Genomic DNA, 21585 nt, shown 5'->3' with positions numbered 1-21585 from the left:
CCACATTATTTTCAGAGAGTGGCTTATTCTTAAGCACATGGCTATGATATTGCTTCCTAGAAAACAAAAAAAGAACTGCGTTTTTTTTCTAGCAACTTGCCAAATAATTGTGCAAAATTGAAAGACAGTAAATTTCTATATGTGTTTGTGTTCACACATATTTACCACTAAGCCTAAAATAAGTGAAATCAAATAACAAATTTCTCTAATTTATCACAATCATACATCATGGCCCAGGCTGTATATTGGACCATCCGGTTATTTCAGAAGAGTTAGTTGGAATGTATGAATGGCATATGCTGGCGCTCGGAAGAAAGACATAATTACTATTTTCAGGTTGCCTGGTTCCCTATCCTTATAATGAGTAAGATATTTAGAGTCCCGAACTGTTTATGTGACATTTCAATAAGTAATGCAGAGATTTGACAACATTTCCATATTCCTCTTTTAAAGTCTGAATGCCTCTGCCTTAATCCAAGCTCCTTGGCATTTATTACTGTTTGTTACACTAACAAGTAAGATTATGAGAATTCTAATGAAGGCTTCCAGTGAAAAACTCTGTGATTAAAATGCCATAATAACAGTTGCATGCATTTATGTGCCTAATTAGCATAATCTATTTAGCACAAGTAAACATACAAACAGAAGGAGAAAAGCAAGCCCACTGACACTTCAGCTAAAGGAGAATTTGAAATGTGGAGGAGACAATGTAAATATGTAAATGTCTTTGTGTATTCTTTTTATCTCTCTCCTTTCTCATCCTTGCCTTTTTTTTTTTCCTGTTTGCTAATGAGAAGACTATGTCATCCCATGTGGTCTCTGCTTTACCAGGCTGAGGTGCATTTGGGGCCATCTGCTGGGCCAGCATCCTAAACAATGCCACCCAGAAAGCGCTGGATATATTTGCAGCCACCTTTGACACCCTGGAATAGAAAAAATGGTATCTCAAAGACTACAATCTTTGATGTGTTCACTGTGAACACTTAGTTCAGCTGTTACCCCATTAATGCAAGGCCTGCTTGAGCCTGGCCATGCGGTACCCTGTCCTTCCCCCACCACCTCCCTTCCCCCACAAACACCACATTGTCAACAAATTAAAAGCAATCATGCCAGGTTTCTAAATTAGTCTCTCTCTGTATCTCTGCTGGCTTCATTATTTTTAATTCTTAATAAAATGTCAGGCAGTAGACTGACTGGCGTCTTCCTCTTGGTATGAGATTTTAAAGAACTTTTTAAAATGTGGAACTGAATACTGGAGTTTTAAAGTAGGATAATGGTGACAACTCCATTCAGGAAGTAACTTAAAGAAATTGCTGGAATCCCAAACATGTTGTAGTAAGGAGACACCATAGGCATGTTCTTTTTTCAAAGAAGGAAATCATTTCTTTAAACAGAAGCAGGCAGGTAGCTGATCTAGCCTCAATGCAGAGAGATGGACTGAAGAAATGTACATGAAACAAGCATGGGAGAGTTTACAGAGTATTGGAGAAATACTAAGTCTTTGAGTTTAATACAACTGAGGCCTAAAGATAGCCGTGCTAGCTCTTGTTTATTAATTTTTTATTTTCCAAAAACAATCTTAAGTCATGTAAAAAAAACCTCCTGAAATACTCATATATAGGGAGCCCTTACAGTGAAATTCATTGAGCTTTTACTATGTCCCAGGCACTGTTCTACATGCTTTCCCCATATTATCAAATTTGACACTCATATTAAATTGTGAGGAAGACACTGTTACAGATGAGGAAACTGAGACACAGACATTAAGTAGCTCACCAAGAATGGCATTAGTTTAATAAGTGAGGAAATCAGAATTCTAACTCAGGCAACCTCAATCCAGAGCCTGCACTCTTAAACAGAAAGCTAATTTTCAATTTTGTATTCTCCAGGGTTTCAGAATCGTATGTCTTCGTGGAAAACTACATATCCTAAGAGAAACAATACAGCATAGTGCCTGATACATAGTAATCCTGCAAGATATGCTGGCACTAATATGATAATAACAAAAATCACATCATTATTCACACCATTAGGAGAGACTATTGTTTCCATTCCCACACATTTCTAACACACATTGATATGCATTTTTTTTCAATTAAAAAATGTTTAAAGAAAGGAGGCCAGAGGGGTACAAAAAAGTAAGAGCATGTATTGCTAAAAGCAAAACAGCCCATTGTTTGACCACTCGGCTCTGCACTTACCTGCACATATGGTGGTTCCTGGACGCCAGCATGCTAAGCACCATGTGTACCAAATAATCACAGGGGTAGGTTAAAGAGACAGCCTTCCCCCTAATTTGACCAATTTAGCATTTGGGGAGTAGTCTGTCTGTGCCTATCTTGGGAATTTTTAAACAATAGGTTGAAAGAGAAATTAGGGGAGGCAGACAATATTTTGGAATCAACCTAATAAATGTGAACAGCTGCGATGCGATCATCAGCACAATACATGATGGTCCCTTCCTCCAAGAAAATAAATGTGCACCTCCCCGGGGGTCTGTCCTCTGCCACCCTCCTCTACTCGCAGTATGCTTTCTGCTCGCACTGATGTGCCCTTGTGCCTCCCTCCAGCCCTTGGCTTGAAGCCCTGGACTAGATCAACCAGAGAACAGGCATCCCCACCGGGTGCCCCTCCCGCGTCTCCCCTTCAACTCCTCCAAACAGCAACTCTTCCTCGTGGATTCTCCATCACAGTTGATGAGATGGGGCACCCTCATCCATCCAGCTGCTCAGGCTTAGAAAACTAACAAAATTCTCCACTACTCTGCACCCCCACTTGTCCATATGGAGCCATTCAACCAAGTTTGCCAATTTCACCTCCTAAAAATGTCTTCCATCCCTTCCCTCTTCTCCATGTGTCTGCTACTGCCCAAGGTTGGGGTCTGCATTCGTCTGCTAGGGCTGCCACGACAAAGTAGCACAGACTGGGTGGCTTAAAGAGCAGAAGTGTATTGTCTCACAATTCTGGAGGCTGGAAGTCTGAGATGAAGGTGTCAGCAGGGTTGGTTTCTTCTGAGGCCTCTCCCCTTGGCTTGTGGATGGTCGTCTTCTCCATGTGTCTTCACGTGGTCTCCCCTCTGTGTGTGTCTGTGTCCTAATCTCTTCCTCTTATAAGGACACTAGTCATATTAAATTAAGGGCCCACCCCAATGACCTCATTTTAATTTAATTACATCTTTAAAGACCTTATGTCCAAATACAGTCACATTCTTAGGTACTGGGGGTTAGGACTTAAACATACGAATTTGGGTCAGGGAAACACAGCTCAATCCATAACAGGGTCCTTGTCATCTCTCACCTTGACTACCATGACACCTTGTATTTACTAAGCTTTCTACAATGATCAGATCCTGTATTTTCCATATTTTCTACCAAGGACCATGTATGACTTCTATTACCAGAAAAATACTCACCAATAAAATATTTTGAAGAAAATGGTGGTGTTCTCCTTCCAACTCAGAGACATCTCCTTGGCTGTGGTCTGTTCTGCTTTAAGCTTCTCCTTTGTCGTGTTTCTCCATGTTCCATCCCCTGGCCTCAAATCTGGGTTTTCCTCTTCTGTTTCCTTTTCTCAGGCTGGTGAGTCAGCTGGACAGTCATCTGGGTCTGGAGTTGGGGCCAACTTCTTCGGCGTCACCTTCCAGACAACAGAAACACTGATGAGCACAGGGCATCTGAATGGGGCTTTGAGTCATTGTTTGTACTTTGTCAGGTGATGTGGTTTGGATATTTGCTCCCACCAAACCTCATGCTACAATTTGATCCTCAGTGTTAGAGGTGGAGCCTGGTGGGAGGTGTTCAGATAATAGGTCTTGGGGGCAGATCCCTCATTGAATGTCTTGGTACCATCTTCTTGGTAATGAATGAGTTCTCACTCTATTGATTCCTATGATAACTGATTGTTTTAAAAAAGAGCCTGGACCTCTCTCCTCCTCTCTCCTCTTCCTTCCTCTCTCGCTGTGTGATGCCTGCTCTCCTTTACCTTTTGCTGTGATTGGAAGCTTCCTGAGGCCCTCACCAGAAGCAGATGCTGGCACCACACTTCTTGTACAGCCTGCAGAACCATGAACCAGATAAACCTCTTTCCTTCATAAATGACCCAGCCTCAGGTGTTTCTTTACAGCAACACAAACTAAGACATCAGGGAAGAGTGAGAACTATTTGGAAATTGAAACATGGATGTATGTTCTTCAATGCACATAATGGGTTTCATGGAATTTCATCCTAATTCTACAACTTGGAACACTTTTGTCCTTGGAACACTCCCTGTTCTGGGGAGGTAATGGGGACATGGAGCCCTCTCTGTGTCCATCCATATTTCAGCCCTCCAGGAGGCTTTGCCAGGCAAGTTGTATCTCACTCTGGATGAGCCTCTGGACATCAAGAGACATCAATGGTGCCAAAGCACTAGATTTCAACAGAGGCAGAATGCATGACCCTTCAGAGAATGAAGGCCAGATCCTGGTCCCTGACATAGAGAACCCAAAGCACTCTCTCATCTCACTGTTCAGAATATGTGGATCACCCCTTTGCAGAGTTCTGGCCCTCAGGAAACTTACACCTACCATCTAAAGTTCTACACTTCTACCCTGATTCCCACCCTCCATAAAACCAGGGAGATGGAGCCCCAGCTGCACTGTCTCAGTCAGGGTCCCAGCAGGAAATAGCACACTCAAGTTACTTGGAGAGGGACTAATTTACAAAGGGACTCATTACCACAATGGAGCCAGCATGTAGAGAAGCCACAAGAGATAGTACAGGGGCCAGGAGCTAACAGAGCCAGAGCTGTCCCCAAAGAACAATGGGAGGGAGAATATTCCAGAACCTGGAGGAAAGAGAGTTGTGCAGAAAAGGCTGCCTTGGAAGTAACCATGACCTAGTACTGGGGACATAGCTAAGCTGCAATAGACATCACAGGGAGGAAGCCAAGGAGACAAATGCCTCAGTCTCCTCCCCATACCAGGTTGACTGAACTGGAGGAATCCAGGAGCAGAGCGTGGGGTGGAGGCGAAGGAGAGTGAACCCGCCAGAGAGGTGAGGCCAAAGGCACACACCTCTCCGTCGTCACTGAGCCTGCTGCGCTGTCTCGCCTCCAACTGGTGGCTGAGTCTTCACTATGGAGGTGCTTCCCAGCATTGCCATAACAAACTGCTACCAACTTCATAGTTTAAAACAATGGATATTTATTCTCTCATAGCTCTGGAGGTCAGAAGTTCAAAAGCAAGGTGTTGGCCAGAGCGCATTTCCTCTGAAGGCTTTAATGGAGAATCCTTCCTCACTTCTTCCAGACTCTGGTGGCCTCAGGCATTCCTCAGCCTGCTGCTGCATCACCTCCATCTCTGCCCCTGGCTGGCCTTCTCCTGGCTGCATCTTCTCCTCTTCTATCTGTCTCAAATCTCCCTCTGCCTTTCTCTTATAAAGACACTTGTCATTGGATTTAGGGCCTGCCTGGTAATCCAGGATGATATCATCTCAAGATCCTTAACTTAATGACATCTGCAAAGACCCTTTGTCCAAACAAGGGCACATTGACAAGTTCCAGGGATATTCACATATTTTTTTAGGGGGGTGCACCATTCAACCCAGGACAAGGGGCAAGCCTCTTAATCCTTGGAAAATAGTCCTGGAAGGAAGCCCCATACTATCAGAAGACCTGCTGGCTCCTGCTCAAATCCAGGCCCTGGACCTCCAAGGGCTCTGCACCATCCCTACCCCACCCACCCCCCCACAAGAAGACTCAGGTGGCAGGTCCTGCCTGACTCATTGTCAGTATAAGGGGCCTAGGGCAGTTTATGGGCCATGCCAGCCCCTAGGGGAAGATCTGTCCAGTGCTGAAAGTAGGGTGTTAAAGTCTCTAGCAATTATTGTACTGGGGTCCAACTGTCTCTCTATCTCTAATAATATTTACTTTATATCCCTGGTTGCTCCAGTGTTGGGCGCATATATATTTGCAATTGTTATATCCTCTTGCTGAATCCACCCCTTTACATTATGCTACCTGCCAACCCATGCCACCCACTTCACATCAGCTTTCTGCTAGGAGCTCTGTCTGCGCTGTCCCTCGCTGAGACATGTTAACCTCAGCTGCCAGCCCTAGGCCCAAGACCCAGTAACTATGCTGGAGGTGATGATGACCTCCCAGATCTTTTCCAGAAACATCCCCCACCACTTCAGGGCATTCACAGCTAAAGGTATACCTGGTCAGAACAGCTAAAGGTATACTTTCAAAGTGAATCAAGCATCCCCTAGCAGTAGGAAAATGTAGTTCCTAGCATTTAAGGTAGTGATTCCTAGGCATGACAGAGATTGCTGGGTTTTTACCCCAATATTCATTCTCCTCTATTTTTACCATTCTATTCCCTATTGGGCTCCAATTGGTGGTACCTGGCCATCCATCTAAAGACTACACTTCCCAGCCTTACTTGGCTTTAGGTGTCGCCATGTGACTAAGTGCTGGCCAATGGGATGTGAGTGGAAGTGATGAACGCAGCCTCTGGGTCCTACCTTAAGAGAAGGTGGTGTGCCCTCTACTTCCCCCTCTTCCCAGTGTTGACTGGAATGCATACATGATGGTGGGAGCCACAGCAGCCATCAGCACAAGAGAGGAAAGGCAACACAGGAAGGATGCCAATGCAACAAGATAAAAAAGACACTGTGGAACCACTGTCTCAGCTGAGGGATGCTCCATACAGGCTGTTACATGACAGAGAAATGTTGGCTCAGCTGTTATGCTGAGATGAGGGTTTGTGGCTAAGTGATCTATCAATAAAAATACTTCCAGTGGAGGCTGCTAAGGGAGTTGGCAGGGATAGGGGGAAACTAAGCCAGAGAGGAAGCCAAGAAAGACTGAAATCTCAGGCAAATGTCCTGCTAAAGAGGCTGAGCTTCTGCCTGAACCCACAAGGGATCTCTAGAGTAAAAATTATGCCTTGGCCCAGAGCTACGAAACCTTGCACCGTCATTGCATTCAGTTCTCTCCATAGTCAGCAAAGCATCCCCAGGAGTCCACGCACAGCCCTGTGAAGATGAGTTGAAAATGTTGGCCATTGAGAGAGAAAGCACACCAAAGCTTAAAGACAAAAAGGGACTGGAGCAGATCTGTCTGGACAGATGTCTTTGTTATGCTCAAAAGCATAAAACAAAAAGAAAGGGTGAAGGGGCAACCAGGACCAACAACATCTGCTACATAAGTTGGTCTAGGGTGAATCCTGATCACCACCCCCACTTCCTGCCTGGCATCACGAGTGACCAGAACATGCTCACTCACCCTTCCCTCACAGCATCCTCTAAAGTGAGGGATAGCCTCCTAATATTGCAATAGTGTGTGAACCTGGAGTTTTGTTATCATTCTGCCCAGAGTAGCAGTCAGGATTCAAACTCAGTTGACAGAACAAAGATGTCTGCAGCAGAGAGATACCCCTCCAGACATGCAAAAGTCCCCACTCAGAGTTCAAAAGTCTGTTACCTTTGGTTAGTATTTGGTTTCAGTGCATTAAAAAAACCAACATGATGGCTTTAACAAAGCAGAATGGTTTGTTCTCTCATCTAAGAGACCAAAGATTTGGTCCCCAGCAAGTCTGGCACCCATAGTATCAGGGACCCAGACTCCTTCTCTTTTCATGCTCTTTTATATGTGGCCCCACAGCCAACTTATGATCCTCAATGGCTCTTCCAGCCTCCACCATCACGGAGGTTGGGGTTCCGCCTAGCTGGGAGATGAGAATGGAATGAGAAGAACATGCTCTCTCTCTGAAAGGATACCTCTGGAAGTTGCCCATGCCACTTCTGCTTACTTCCTACTGGCCAGAACTTGGTCACAAAGGAGGCTGGGAAATATAAGGAGGCTGGGATATGTAGTTTTTATTCCAGGTGGCCACATGCCCAACCAAAAAGTGCATTTCCACACAGAAAGTGGAACAGATTTGGAGGAATGATCAGCGATGTTTGCCACGCTGCAATATGACTAGGGAACCCTTGTGTTAATCATATGCACTCTAACTGCCTCTCAGGGCTGGAGAGGAAATCAAAGAAATTGTAATAATTATGATCACAATTACTTTGAGCACAAAGTTTGACAGCAGAGATGCTGCAGGACCTCAGCACCTATGACAGTTCATGGCACAGGAAAGGAGGTCAATAAATATCAGTTGAATTATTTACTTAAAACATAAATATTCCTCAGCAGATATAATGCATTGATGCACCTGGGCTGCTCTACCCAACTCCTTGGAAAAGTCACTGTTAAATCTTTGGAAGGATTGGAAATGGTCCCAGATGTTGAAATCATCTGTAATTCGTAGCATTGATGTTTTGAGGAAGGAAGTGACACTTTATTATTCTCCCATGTAGTGCCACAGTGGTCAGTCTCATCACCTATTCTGACATCCAAATTAGAAATCATCTTTTCCCTGGACTTAGGAAAATAAAAGTTGAGCATTTAAATCAGCCGTCAGTCAGGCAGTCTCTCTTATACATTGCAACATAAATGGGGACAACAACAGTTAAGTGACAATTTGGTAACATCTACCAAAATTACAATGCACAGATTATGTGGCCCCATAATGCTAATTCCAGGGATTTATCCTTATGATATACGACATATCTACACATGTGCAAATGAAAATTTGCCAGGTATTTCATGGGAGCATTGTTTGTAATACTACGAAGCTGGAAACATTCTAAATGTCTTTTGACAGGCCACTAGCTGTCAATAATAAACCTATAACATGTTGGGACTCCAGCTAGCTGGGAGACGAGAATGGAATGAGAGGCCACTCTCTCTCTCGAAGGATGCCAAGAATGAAGAGAGAAGGAGCCTGGGTCCCTGACACTATGGGTGCCAGACCTGCTGGGAGCAAATGCTCTGGTCTCTTAGATGAGAGAACACACGCTTCTGCTTTGTTAAACATATGTTTATTATTGACAGCAAGTGGCCTGTCGAAAGACACTATGACATACCCATATTACAAAAGGATGAAAATATTTTTAAGGAAGCTTTTAACAGGCAGCTAAAAAGCCATCTCCAAGATACTAACTGGATAAAAGCAAGATGGAAAACAGTGTGCACAGTATGTTACCATTTGTGTAAAATATACATTTTTTACAATATAAAATGGTAACATTTGTATACACATACACTCCATGTGTATCCTTCCAGATACACAAGAGTAACTGGAAGGATAGACAAAAGAGAACTGGGTGGCTGGGGGAACAAGTGTAGTAAACAAACTTTGCATTATATGGTTTTGAATTTTGAACTATGTAAATAGATCACGTATTCAAAAATAATCAGACATAAAAGAATAGCTCATTAGCTTCATCTAGTGGTCTTATATATATATTCTTTAAAATATGTCTGTCTGGATCCCTCTGTCTGATTGCCCTACAAATGGGAGAGAAGAAATACTATTGTTTTTGCAATTACAGTAGGAAAAAGTGGACCCATCTGTACATTTCAGGCAGTGCCTAAAAGTACCAGATTCTGGGGCCAGCTTAGAGAAGTTTATTCAGCGTAGGAAGCACCTTGATCTCCCATCATCCTAGCACAGAGTGTCCTAGCTTCTCTGTGACTGAGGCAAGAAAAAAAAAAAAAAAAGCACCATAAAGAGCTAGGTAGCTTTTTTTGAGGTTGGGGGTGGGGCGGGGGTCAGGCCCTCATTTTGATTGGGCAAATAATTTTTCCTGCACCTGTGACCAGGAAATAATTTTTTTTTTTTTGGAGACAGTCTCACTCTGTCACCCAGGCTAGAGTGCAGTGGCATGACCTCGGTTCACTGCAACCTCCGCCTCTCGGGTTCAAGCGATTCTTCTGCTTCAGCCTTCTGACTAACTGAGATTATAGGCTCCTGCCAACACGCCCGGCTAATTTTTGTATTTTTAGTAGAGATAGGCTTTCACCATGCTGGCCAGGCTGGTCTCGAACTCCTGACCTCAGGTGATTTGCCTGCCTCAGCCTCCCAAAGTGCTGGGATTACAGGCAGGAGCCACCACACTCTGCCCCATGGAAAGACTGTATTCTAAATATGGGCTGCAGGTATGCATGTGTGTGTTTGTAGGTTTAGAAAGAGAGCATTCTCTGTTCAGTTGAGAGAGTGAGGTACAGAAACAACAGTGGACAGAGTATGCTACCATTTGTGTGGAGAAAAAAAAAAGAGAAAGATCTTTAAATATAGTTTGTACTTGCAAAGAATATTTATAGACTACACAAGAAACTGCAACAGTAATTGCCTCTGGGGGTCTGGGGGAAGGAGATCAGTTGTACCAGGGAGACTTGCTTTTAATCAAATACTCTGTGTACTATTAGTTTTACTTCAGGTAAGTGCTACACAGTACCTATTCAAAACATGGTTTAAAGAGGAGGGAATTTCAGTTTATATGATTTCCTTCCTTCCCTCCTTCCTTCCTTCCTTCCTTCCTTCCTTCCTTCCTTCCTTCCTTCCTTCCTTCCTTCCTCTCTCGCTCCATCCCTCAACCCCCCTTTCTTTTTTATTTCTTTCTTAGTGCAAACTGTAAACACTGCCTAAACAGAATGGCCTCTTTGCTTAGACAAATGCCTTCGATTCAACCTAGAAGCAGATGATCTGTTGTTACTGTTGGACGTGGGGAAAGAAAGAAATAAATGTCTAAAACCCCCACATTTTGCAAAGTCACAGAACCCAAGTTCTGCCTGGTCACAACTGCAGTCAAGGAATGTCTTGCTCCCACCTTAAAGTCATTCTTCCTGGAGCCAACTAAGCCACTTAAAGACCAGTGGGCTCAGCTTTCCACACACGTCTGCCTCTTCTTCAGGCAAAGTAGGAACCAGTTCTTCCCTCTGTATATGCAGGAAAAGACTCTGCAAAGGAGAGCGAGCTCTGGGTGCAGAGCCCCAAAGGGACCAGGAGGAGAGCATGCCTTCCGTGTCTTGTCAGGAGGGGTCCTGACCCCAGGGTCTTCCCAGCACAACCATCCACACAGTGGAAACAGATTTCAGGGGTTCCAGCTCTGGCCAGTTTTTCCGGGCTGAACAAGCCCTGGGCAAAGGAGAGGAAGGTCCGAAGGGGATTGAACACTGCAGCCCTACACAGTTAAAGGGGATTGGGTGGATCTTGTTTTTATATGGAAAGACATCTAAGAGGTGCTGAGAAATAAAATTAAGCAGGTTACAAAGTTTGTATACAACCAGGCTAGAAGGGCATTATCAAAATCTTGACAGTTGTTTGCTGGGAGGGGCAGAGGTGTTGGAATGGTAATGGTGACGTTCGCTTTCTGTATCATTTCAGTTTTGGTTTGTTTGTTTACAATGTACATGCATCTTTTTAACAGCATGCTTATTGAATGTTGTTTAACAGGTGGTCAAGGGGTTTGGAAGCATGACTATTCATATGGTTTGGGAGAGGTTGCTGAATCTCCAACAGATACCCTTGTGAGCTTCAGACGGGGGTCTGTGTATGGGACTGGAAGACCCCAGGACCTTGGAGAGAGGAGCAAAGCCTAGCATGAGCCCCAGAAGACGGAGAGCAAGGCTTCTCAAACGCCACTGTGCAGGTGCACCACCTGGGGACCTTGGCTTATGTGGATTCCGTTTCAGTGGGTCTGGGTGGGATCGAGACCTTTTGTTTCCAACGAACACCCACGTCCCAGGACCTCACTGGAAGGAGGCGGGCGGGCGCGGGGAGCCTTCCCGAGGTTCCTGGTTCTCAAGAGCCAGGTGTAAGGAAAGAAAATCAAAGATAGAATTGATTTATATGTATTGGAGGGGAATATTGGAGGAAGTGGGAGCAGAGGAGCACGCCCAGCCTCCACTCCTGTCTTCCCCACTAGTCCAAACCCCAAACCGAGTCCGGGCGCGCCTTGCAGGGCGCCCGAGCTCTGCAGCGGCGTTGCAAGCTGAACCCATCCGGCACAAACTGCGGGCCACTGGCCCCTGACGCCTGGAAGTTTGCGGCGCTGGCCTGCAGCCTGGGGCTCACGCGGTGGAGGCTTTCCCGCACGTTGCGCAGCTCCGCGGGGCCGGGGAGACTCTGCTCGGGAGTCAGTCCGCTTGGCTGCAGAATCCTCACCCGCTGAACGTCGGGGCAGCCCCGAGCTAGGATGCCAGGCGGCGGAGGGCACTATCCAGGTGCGCCGCTGCACCAGCCGCTCTCTGGCGTTAGTCCCGGGACAACCTGAAGCGCGGTAGATATTGGAGAGGGGCCGTCTAGCGGGGGACCAGGCGTCGCTCATTACTGATGGCTAGTGGGGAGGAGGGAATGGGTTGCACCTAGTCCTCATAAGGCCCGCAGTGAGCAGCCCAAGAGGCATTTTTGAAACTGGATTAACTAGGCGGGAAATTGTAGCACTGAAGCCATCGTGACTGTCTTTCGGGCTGTGTGGAAACTCCGGTAAAACTCTTTGGGCAACAGTCTTATCACCAGCTCTTCAACATGTGCAGCCCTTCTGGGCCTGTCCCTGTTCTGGGCCCGGGGAATGCAAGGCAGGTCCAGGCACTGTGAGGACCCTGGCGGTGGAGGAAGATGCTCCCTGACTGTGGAGGAAGCCAGATCCTTACAACACAATGATGAGAACCCAGATCTGCATGGGGGAGCTCTGGGTGCTACACGGGCTCAAGGAGGGGTGGAGGGGCCTTCCCAGGACAACCCCTGAATGGCTTGGACAAGATGCTCAGATGGACTGGAGGAAGGGCTTGTGGGATGGGGGAGCTGGGAGTGGTGGGGAAGGATGGGGAAAGCGCTGGACCACCCAGTGTGGGAGGGGTAGAGGAAAAGCCCTCAGGGGCCAGGTTGGAGACCCCGTAGGCAGGGTTAGAGGGCTTGGACTTGATCCTGACAGGCGATGGGGAGACATATTGCTACTTATTATGTGCACAGTGGCGAGATCCCTGAAGAAAGCACCATCCCCCGCCCCCACCTCCCATATAGTAAACCAGGTGGTCCGCCCAGTGCTCCCAGGGGGGTGATAGGAAATCCTACTTCATACCCTGAGGCGAGGGGTTCCATGCCCTCCACGTGTGCAACTACTCCGGGCGCAGGGAAACACCTGGCCCCAAGCGGTAACCCCCCGACCAGTCGGGGTTTCCCAGTTCACATTATGACCGAATGGTCTTGCCAGCCAGCCAACCGGAGACACCCTAACCTGTTTACCCTGATCCTCCACTCTCAGAATTAATCACAACTTGTCAAAGGGGGTGGCCTGCCGTGGGGTAGACAGCTCTGTCAATGCCAGTGTGTGTCTAGCATCTCCTGGGGTGCGGGTGCGGGAAAGGGAGGTGTAGGATGAAACCCTAGAAGCCTCAGGCAGCTGTGATCCGGTGGGCTGGATACTGAAGACCACCCCTGCCTTGACCTCAATTTTCAGTATCTTCATCTGTAAAACGGGAACAACGTGCCTTCCTCCTAGCCCCAAAGGGGCTGCAGTGAAGATTGGCTGAGATAGCTGTTTGCAAGCTGAGCTCAATGAAAGTTCACTGTGTCCCCCTCAGTCCTATCCCAGTGTTGTCCCACTGCGAAGGTGGGGGGCAGCTTAACTTCAAGGGCACTTCTAGGATAGCCAGGTGGCTGTCAAGCCAGCTTTCCAGCACAGATCGGGATCTTGACAGAAGGGTTGACTGGGAGGGGCAGTTGCTGGTTTGGGCTTTGTTAGGTTGCATTTTTGTTTGTTGTCCTTTCGTTTCCCTGGGGCAGCACCCCTTTCAGCAAGCTCCATGCCTTCCTCTGGAACATTCCTAGAGCCCAGCCTCTGCTGGTGCCCGAGCTTAAGCCAGGCCAGCTAAGGAGATCCTGGATTCACACTGCCTCACAGTCACTCAGATTGTTAGCAGAAGACAAAAATTGCAAGGGGAGGGCTTTATTTGGTTCTTACACATCCTCCAAATCCAGCAGACACCTTGGAAGCCACAGGTAGCTTCTAGAAACCCGTTTTACCAATGAGAACCTAAGGTGGAAAAAGGACAACTGGAGATCTCTAAGTCTCTGAGCCCATACTCCCTGCCTCCCCACACCTCCAGGCCCTCTGCTGGCAGGATCTTGGACAAATGCCCACAGCTTTTCCCCGTCTGTAAAATGGAAGTCATACCTTCCTCCTATGGCCAGTGAGAGACTAAATTAAATTAAATTAAAGACTACATTCAGTTATCAAGACACCTGAAACTCCTGGCACAATTTAAGTTGCCTTTAAGTGGTCATCGTTGTCATTAGATGGAAGTCAACACCCCAATCATTGTAAAGGTGCCCATATACCCCAAGATCTAGATTACAGACCTCACAGTTTATTATATACGGCGAATAAACACGTAACACACCTTTGCCCACATTTACATGTATTTTACGGACCATGTTTCACACCAATCCGCATGCACATCTGCACGTGTGTGCATTCGGAAGTATTTACCAAGCACCTGCCAAGTGCCAGGACCCATCCTCCACACCAAGCGTGAACTGTCCTGGACCAGTCCCGGGAGCCGCGGTTCTCACCAGCCGCGCTGACCCTGGACGACTCCTGGAGCTGTTTTGTGAGAAAGACACGCCATTTGTTTGCAGAGTTCTGACTTCTGAGAGGTCATATAGCACACGTTTGGTAGTGAAACGCTGTCATTCGCGACCAGGAACGATGGCTGTAATGCCTTTTTCTTTGCTTTGCTTTCCGGTGCCGGGATCCTTTGCCTCCCGCCGCCACCCCTGGTCAGCTCTGCGCAAGAACGTCTTTCTGTTTTGGCAGCCAGGCCGAGACGCAGCCTGAATGTGAGCAGGAACTCGGAGAAGGGAAGGGAGAGAATCAGAAAGAAGGCCCGGGAGGGACCCGGGAAGCAGTGGGAGGTCTGCGCCCTGGAGCCGCGCGAGAGCCCGCCGGTTTGGCACGGGCTCCTCCCGGGCCGCCCGGCGGTCCAACAAAGGCCGGCCCCGACACGCACCCGGTCTTTTGTGGGAGAGAAACACAAAGAGGAGGGAAAAACACGGAGAAGGCCAACAGCACCAGGACGCGGGAGCCAACCAGGAACTCCCGGAGCCGGGGCCCCTTAGCCTCGGCAAGTGAGCACTCCATTCCGGAGGAAGGGGCCCCAGCTGCGTGCGCGCGCTGGTGGGAACCACAGTGCCTGGGACCCGCCCAGGTTGTCCACCCCGGGCGGGGGGCGCAGGACCCGGACAAGTGCTGGGGACGCCTCCAGGACGCACCAGGGCAAACTTGGGCGCTGGGATCTAATTTCTAGTTATTCCTGGGAGGGGGTGGGGAGGCATAGGAGACACAGCGAGAGGTACTCAGTATCCGATTGGCACCAGGGCTAAGGGAGCCCAGGGGCGACACAGATCTCCCCAACCTCCCAAACTACTCTGGGGAAGGGAGGATGTTGAGGGAAGGCTGCCGGGTGAAGAAGGGGCCAGCAGCAGCACAGAGCTTCGGACTTTGCCTTCCAGGCTCTAGACTCGCGCAGTGCCAAGACGGGCCCCTCGACTTTCACCCCGATTCCCAACTCCAGCCACTGGACCGAGCGTGCAAAGAACCTCAGACCGCTTGCTCTCACCGCCGCAAGTCGGTCGCAGGATAGACACGAGTGGGCAGCAACAAAAAAAGAAATCGGGTTCCGGGACACGTGCCGGCGGCTGGGCTAACCTCAGCGGCTGCAACCAAGGCGCACGTTGCGCCTGCTGGTGTTTATTAGCTACACTGGCAGGCGCACAACTCCACGCCCCGACTGGTGGCCCCACAGCGCGCACCTCCACACATGTCCTCGCTGCTGTTGGCGGGGCAGGCCCGAAGGAGGCATCTTCAAATGCCCGAGCCCTTTCTGATCCCCACCCCCGCTCCCTGCGTTGTCCGAGTGGCAGATTCTACTAATTGAACGATTATGGGTCATCCTTGAAACCGTTGGACGGCATAACACCACGCTTCAGTTCTTCATATTTTAAATACATATTTAACGGATGGCTGCAGAGCCAGCTGGGAAACACGCGGATTGAAAAATAATGTTCCAGAAGGCACGAGACTGGGGCGAAGGCGAGAGCCGGCTGGGCTTCTAGCGTAGACCACAGAGGGAGACATATCCCAGAACTAGGGGCAATAACGTGGGTTTCTTTTTATATTTGTTTATTTTGTAACTTTGCTACTTGAAGTCCAGTTATTTACTGTGCTTATTTGTTTGCTTGTTTTTAAAACCGTACTTGCACAGTAAAAGTTTCCCAACAACGGAAGTAACACGACGTTCCTCACACTCCCTAGGAGACTGTAGGTGTGTACCCGTGCGCGCGCGCTCACAGTGTCAAGTGCTAGCTATCCGAGATCTGCAGAAACAAATTTCTGAATTCGAAATGTATAGGTGTTAGAAATTCAGCTCGGGGAACAGGTTAGGGATTAGGGGAGACAGGCTGCTGCCCGTACTATAAGGAACCGCCAGCGCCAGCGTCTGTAGTCCAAGCAGGGCGGCGCTGTAAAGGCTTAGCAATTTTTTCTGTAGGCTTGCTGCAGACCGTCTCTGGGTCTTCCCATTTGTATAACGGGTGAATGCATTCGTACCTCAGCTACTTCAGTGAGGTGCTTCTCCAGTTCGGGCTTAATTCCTCATCGTCAAGAGTTTTCAGGTTTTAGAGCCAGCCTGCAATCAGTAAAACATGTCCCAACGCAGTCGCGAGTGGTTCGATCTCGCTGTCTGGCCCACAGCGTGGAGAAGCCTTGCCCAGGCCTGAAACTTCTCTATGCAGTTCCAGAAAGCAGGCGACTGGGGCAGAAGGCTCTTTGCTAACCTTTTACAGCGTAGCCCTGCTCGGACTACAGATGCCAGCCTTGCCCCTGCCCTAAGACGTGTGGCGATCACAAAGACGACACTGAAAATACTATCATCCGGCTCCCCTGCTAACAAATGGAGGGGTGTTTAACTACAGGCACGACTCTGCCCTGGTGCTAGCGCGGCTACCGTGCGGAAATAACTCGTCCCTGTATCCACACCATCCTCCACCTAAGGAGAGTTGTGAATTCTTTCAAAACACTCTTCTGAAGTCCGTCCCCTCCCTCCTTACCCGCCCTCTGCCCCTCAAGGCCCTGCCCCCAGCTGGGGGCGCTACCGGCTGCCCGCGGAGCTGCAGTCACAGCCACCTCCTAGACGCGCGAGGAGAGCACCAAGAAAGTGGGGACTTTGTGCCTGGGCATCGTTTACATTTGGGGCGCCAAATGCCCACGTGTTGATGAAGCCAGTGAGATGGGAACAGGCGGCGGGAAACCAGAGAGAGGAAGAGCTAGGGAGGAGACCCCAGCCCCGGATCCTGGGTCGCCAGGGTTTTCCACCGCATCCCAAAAGGTGCGGCTGCGTGGGGCATCACGTTAGTTTGTTAGACTCTGCAGGGTCCCCAAATTATCCCGTCCCCCAACCTTACTGTGTGTTGGCCGTATTTTTTACAGAAATTTGACTACGTTCCCTTTCTCCCCCGGTCCCAAGCGCGCTCAGCCCTCTCCATCCCCCTTGAGCCCGCCCCTCTCCTCCCCCTCGCCTCCTCGGGTCCCTCCTCTAGTCCCTCCCTAAGAATCTCCCGGCCACTGGCGCCCATTGGTTATGCGCGGGGAGGAGGCGTGTGCCCGGCCTGGCGAGTTTCATTGAGCGGAATTAGCCCGGATGACATCAGCTTCCCAGCCCCCCGGCGGGCCCAGCTCATTGGCGCGGCAGCCCCTCCAGGACACGCACATTGTTCCCCGCCCCCGCCCCGGCCACCGCTGCTGCCGTCTCCGCTGCCACCGGGCTATAAAAACCGGCCGAGCCCCAAAAGGTGCGGATGCTTATTATAGACCTACGCGACACCAGTGCCCGGTGCCAGGTTCTCCGCTGAGGCTTTTCGGAGCGAGCTCCTCAAATCGCATCCACAGTAAGTGTCCCCGCCCCCCAGCAGCCCCAGTCTAGATTCCAAGGACAGACGCTTCTCAACTCCGCTGTGACCCAGAATGCTCCGATACAGGGGGTCTGGATCCCTTCTCTGCGAGCCATTTCTCCAGAGCGACTTTGCTGTTCTGTCCTCCCCCCACTCACCGCTGCATGCCCCTCGCCAAAAGCGAGAAGTCGGAGCGACAACAGCTCTTTCTGCCCAAGCCCAAGTCAGCTGGTGAGCTCCCCGTAGTCTCCAGACGCAGCACATGGACTCTGGGCCCCGCGCCGGCGCTGGGTGCTTGTGCGTGTGCGTGTGTTTGCTGCGTGGTGTCGATGGAGATAAAGTGGACCCGTCTGGGGAACAAAATAATTAGTTCTCTATTTAGATCTCCACCGTCCCCAAAGAAAGGCCCTCACTTCCCACTCGTTTATTCCAGCCCGAGAGACTCAGCTTTCCCACTCCTAACTGAAAACACGAAGCCTCTAGAATGCCACCCGCACCCCGAGGGTCACCAACGCTCCCTGAAATAACCTGTTGCATGAGAGCGGAGGGGAGATAAAGAGAGCTTAATTATAGGTACCCGCGTGCAGCTAAAAGGAGGGCTAGAGTTAGTAGCGAGGGGGACGAGGAACCACGGGCCACCTGTGCCGGGACCCCGCGCTGCGGTACTGCGGCGCAGGCGGGAGCAGCTTTTCTGTCTCACTCACTGACTCTCTCTCTCTCTCTCTCTCTCTCTCTCTCTCATTCTCTCTCTTTTCTCCTCCTCTCCTGGAAGTTTCGGGTCCTAGGGAAGGAGGACCCTGCGAAAGCTGCGACGACTATCCTCCCCCGGGGCCATGGACTCGGACGCCAGCCTGGTGTCCAGCCGCCCGTCGTCGCCAGAGCCCGATGACCTTTTTCTGCCAGCCCGGAGTAAGGGCAGTAGCGGCAGCGCCTTCACTGGGGGCACAGTGTCCTCGTCCACCCCGAGCGACTGCCCGCCAGAGCTGAGCGCTGAGCTGCGCAGCGCTATGGGCTCTGCGGGCGCGCATCCTGGTGACAAGCTAGGAGGCAGCGGCTTCAAGTCATCCTCGTCCAGCACCTCATCGTCCACGTCGTCGGCGGCCGCGTCGTCCACCAAGAAGGACAAGAAGCAAATGACAGAGCCAGAGCTGCAGCAGCTGCGTCTCAAGATCAACAGCCGCGAGCGCAAGCGCATGCACGACCTCAACATCGCCATGGACGGCCTGCGCGAGGTCATGCCGTATGCGCACGGCCCTTCGGTGCGCAAGCTTTCCAAGATCGCCACGCTGCTCCTGGCGCGCAACTACATCCTCATGCTCACCAACTCGCTGGAGGAGATGAAGCGACTGGTGAGCGAGATCTACGGGGGCCACCACGCTGGCTTCCACCCGTCGGCCTGTGGGGGCCTGGCGCACTCCGCGCCCCTGCCCGCAGCCACCGCGCACCCGGCAGCAGCAGCGCACGCAGCACATCACCCCGCGGTGCACCACCCCATCCTGCCGCCCGCCGCCGCAGCGGCTGCTGCAGCCGCTGCCGCTGCGGCGGTGTCCAGCGCCTCTCTGCCCGGTTCGGGGCTGCCGTCGGTCGGCTCCATCCGTCCACCGCACGGCCTACTCAAGTCTCCGTCTGCTGCCGCGGCCGCCCCGCTGGGGGGCGGGGGTGGCGGCAGTGGGGGCAGCGGGGGTTTCCAGCACTGGGGCGGCATGCCCTGCCCCTGCAGCATGTGCCAGGTGCCGCCGCCGCACCACCACGTGTCGGCCATGGGCGCCGGCAGCCTGCCGCGCCTCACCTCCGACGCCAAGTGAGCCGACCGGCGCCGGCGCGTTCTGGCGACAGGGGAGCCCGGGGCCGCAGGGAAGCGAGGACTGGCCTGCGCTGGGCTCGGGAGCTCTGTCGCGAGGAGGGGCGCAGGACCACGGACTGGGGGTAGGGGATGGTGGGGACTCCAGCATCTGCGAACCCGAGCAATGGGGTAGCGCACAGAGCAGTGAGGAGTGAGGGGATGTTCGCTCCGGGACCTGATCGAACCCTCTCTGGCTTTAACCTGCGCTGGTCCAGTAGACACCGTTTTATGAAAAGGTACCGCTGTGTGCATTCCTCACTAGAACTCATCCGACCCCCGACCCCCACCTCCGGAAAAAGATTCTAAAAACGTGTTTCCCTGAGAGCATGGCCTGACTTCCAGACTCGGCCTGGGCAGCACTTGGTGGGGGAGGAGGTGTTGTGGGAGGGGGACACGTTGGCGACTTACTCCCCTTCCTCCTTTCTTGGCCTGTGGGAGACTCCGGGTAGCCGCACTGCAGAAGCAACCGCCCGACCGCGCCCTCCAGGGTCGCCCCTGGCCCAAGGCCAGGGAACACAAGTTAGTTGGAAGCCGGCATTCGGTATCAGAAGCGCTTATGGTCATATCCAAGCTCAATATCTGGGTCAATCCACACCCTCTAAGAACTGTGGCGCTCCTCCCCGTCTCTCGTTGATTTGGGAGAATATGGTTTTCTAATAAATCTGTGGATGTTCCTTCTTCAACAGTATGAGCAAGTTTATAGACATTCAGAGTAGAACCACTTGTGGATTGGAATAACCCAAAACTGCTGATTTCAGGGGCGGATGCATTTTAGTTATTATTTTAAAATAGAAACTACCCCACCGACTCATCTTTCCTTCTCTAAGCACAAAGTGATTTGGTTATTTGGGTACATAAGAATGTAACAGAATTAAGACGCAGTTGCTGTGAAAACAGTTTGGGTTATTTGGGGGTTCTGTCCGCTTTTTAAATTTTTCTTTTTTGGATGTGTAAATGTATCAATGATGAGGTAAGTGCGCGATGCTAAGCTGTTTGTTCACGTGACTGCCAGCCCCACCGGAGTCTAAGCCGGCTTTCCTCTATTTTGGTTTATTTTTGCCACGTTTAACACAAATGGTAAACTCCTCCACGTGCTTCCTGCGTCCGTGCAAGCCGCCTCGGCGCTGCCTGCGTGGCAAACTGGGCTTTGTAGCGTCTGCCGTGTAACACCCCCGACCTTCGCAGAGTGTATCATCTGTTTTATTTTTGTAAAAACAAAGTGCTAAATAATATTTATTACTTGTTTGGTTGCAAAAACGAAATAAATGACTGAGTGTTGAGATTTTAAATAAAATTTAAAGTAAATTCGGGCGATTTCCATCCGTGTGCCATTCGGAAAAGGGGTTCAGGACGCGATACCTTGGGGCCGGATTTGGGGATCGTTCCCCCAGTTTGGAACTAGAGACACACATGCATTGTCTTTCAAACATGTTCCGAGCAAATCCTCCGGGTGTTTTTCACAACTTGTTTGTCCTTATTTCTATTTTCTGACGCCTAACCCGGAACTGCCTTTCCTTTCAGTTGAGTATTGAGTTCCTTTATAAGCGGATATTTCCTTCGCGGAGCATTGGACTTTGGGACTTGCAGGGTGAGGGCTGCGCCTTTGGCTGGGGGTCTGGGCTCTCAGGAGTCCTCTACTGCTCGATTTTTATTTCCTTTCTGCTCAGAGGCGGTCTCCCGCCACCACCCTCCCCTTACGGGTTTCCTTGGCTTCAGCTGCTGACCTGGGTTCTGCGGAGCCGTGGCGTTCCCGGCAAAGCGCTTGGGGAGTGCTTGGTGCAGAATTCACTAGCGCTTCCATTCCTTTTCAGCCATCTCCACTACCCTCCCCCAGCGGCCACCTCCGCCTTGAACTGCAAAGGATCAGGGGCTCCGCACCGCCTGGAGGAGCACTGGCAGCACTTTGGCCTCCGTGCTC

The 21585-nt window shown here is 50.3% G+C and overlaps 1 protein-coding gene across 1 annotated transcript; it reads left to right on the top strand.

The window, feature by feature from the left end:
* Nucleotides 1–17729: 17729 nt before the first annotated feature.
* On the top strand, nt 17730–20972 carry OLIG2 (oligodendrocyte transcription factor 2). The gene is made up of 2 exons (XM_015133002.3): nt 17730–17821; nt 18597–20972. Exon 2 carries the CDS (start codon nt 18658–18660, stop codon nt 19627–19629), a length of 972 nt encoding a protein of 323 aa, XP_014988488.1. The 5' UTR covers nt 17730–17821; nt 18597–18657; the 3' UTR covers nt 19630–20972.
* Nucleotides 20973–21585: the final 613 nt, after the last annotated feature.

Source organism: Macaca mulatta, chromosome 3 (assembly GCF_049350105.2).
Source record: "Macaca mulatta isolate MMU2019108-1 chromosome 3, T2T-MMU8v2.0, whole genome shotgun sequence".
Lineage (NCBI taxonomy): Eukaryota > Metazoa > Chordata > Mammalia > Primates > Cercopithecidae > Macaca > Macaca mulatta.
The sequence above is the reverse complement of the archived record's forward strand: the minus strand, read 5'-3'. Positions and strand labels throughout refer to the sequence as shown.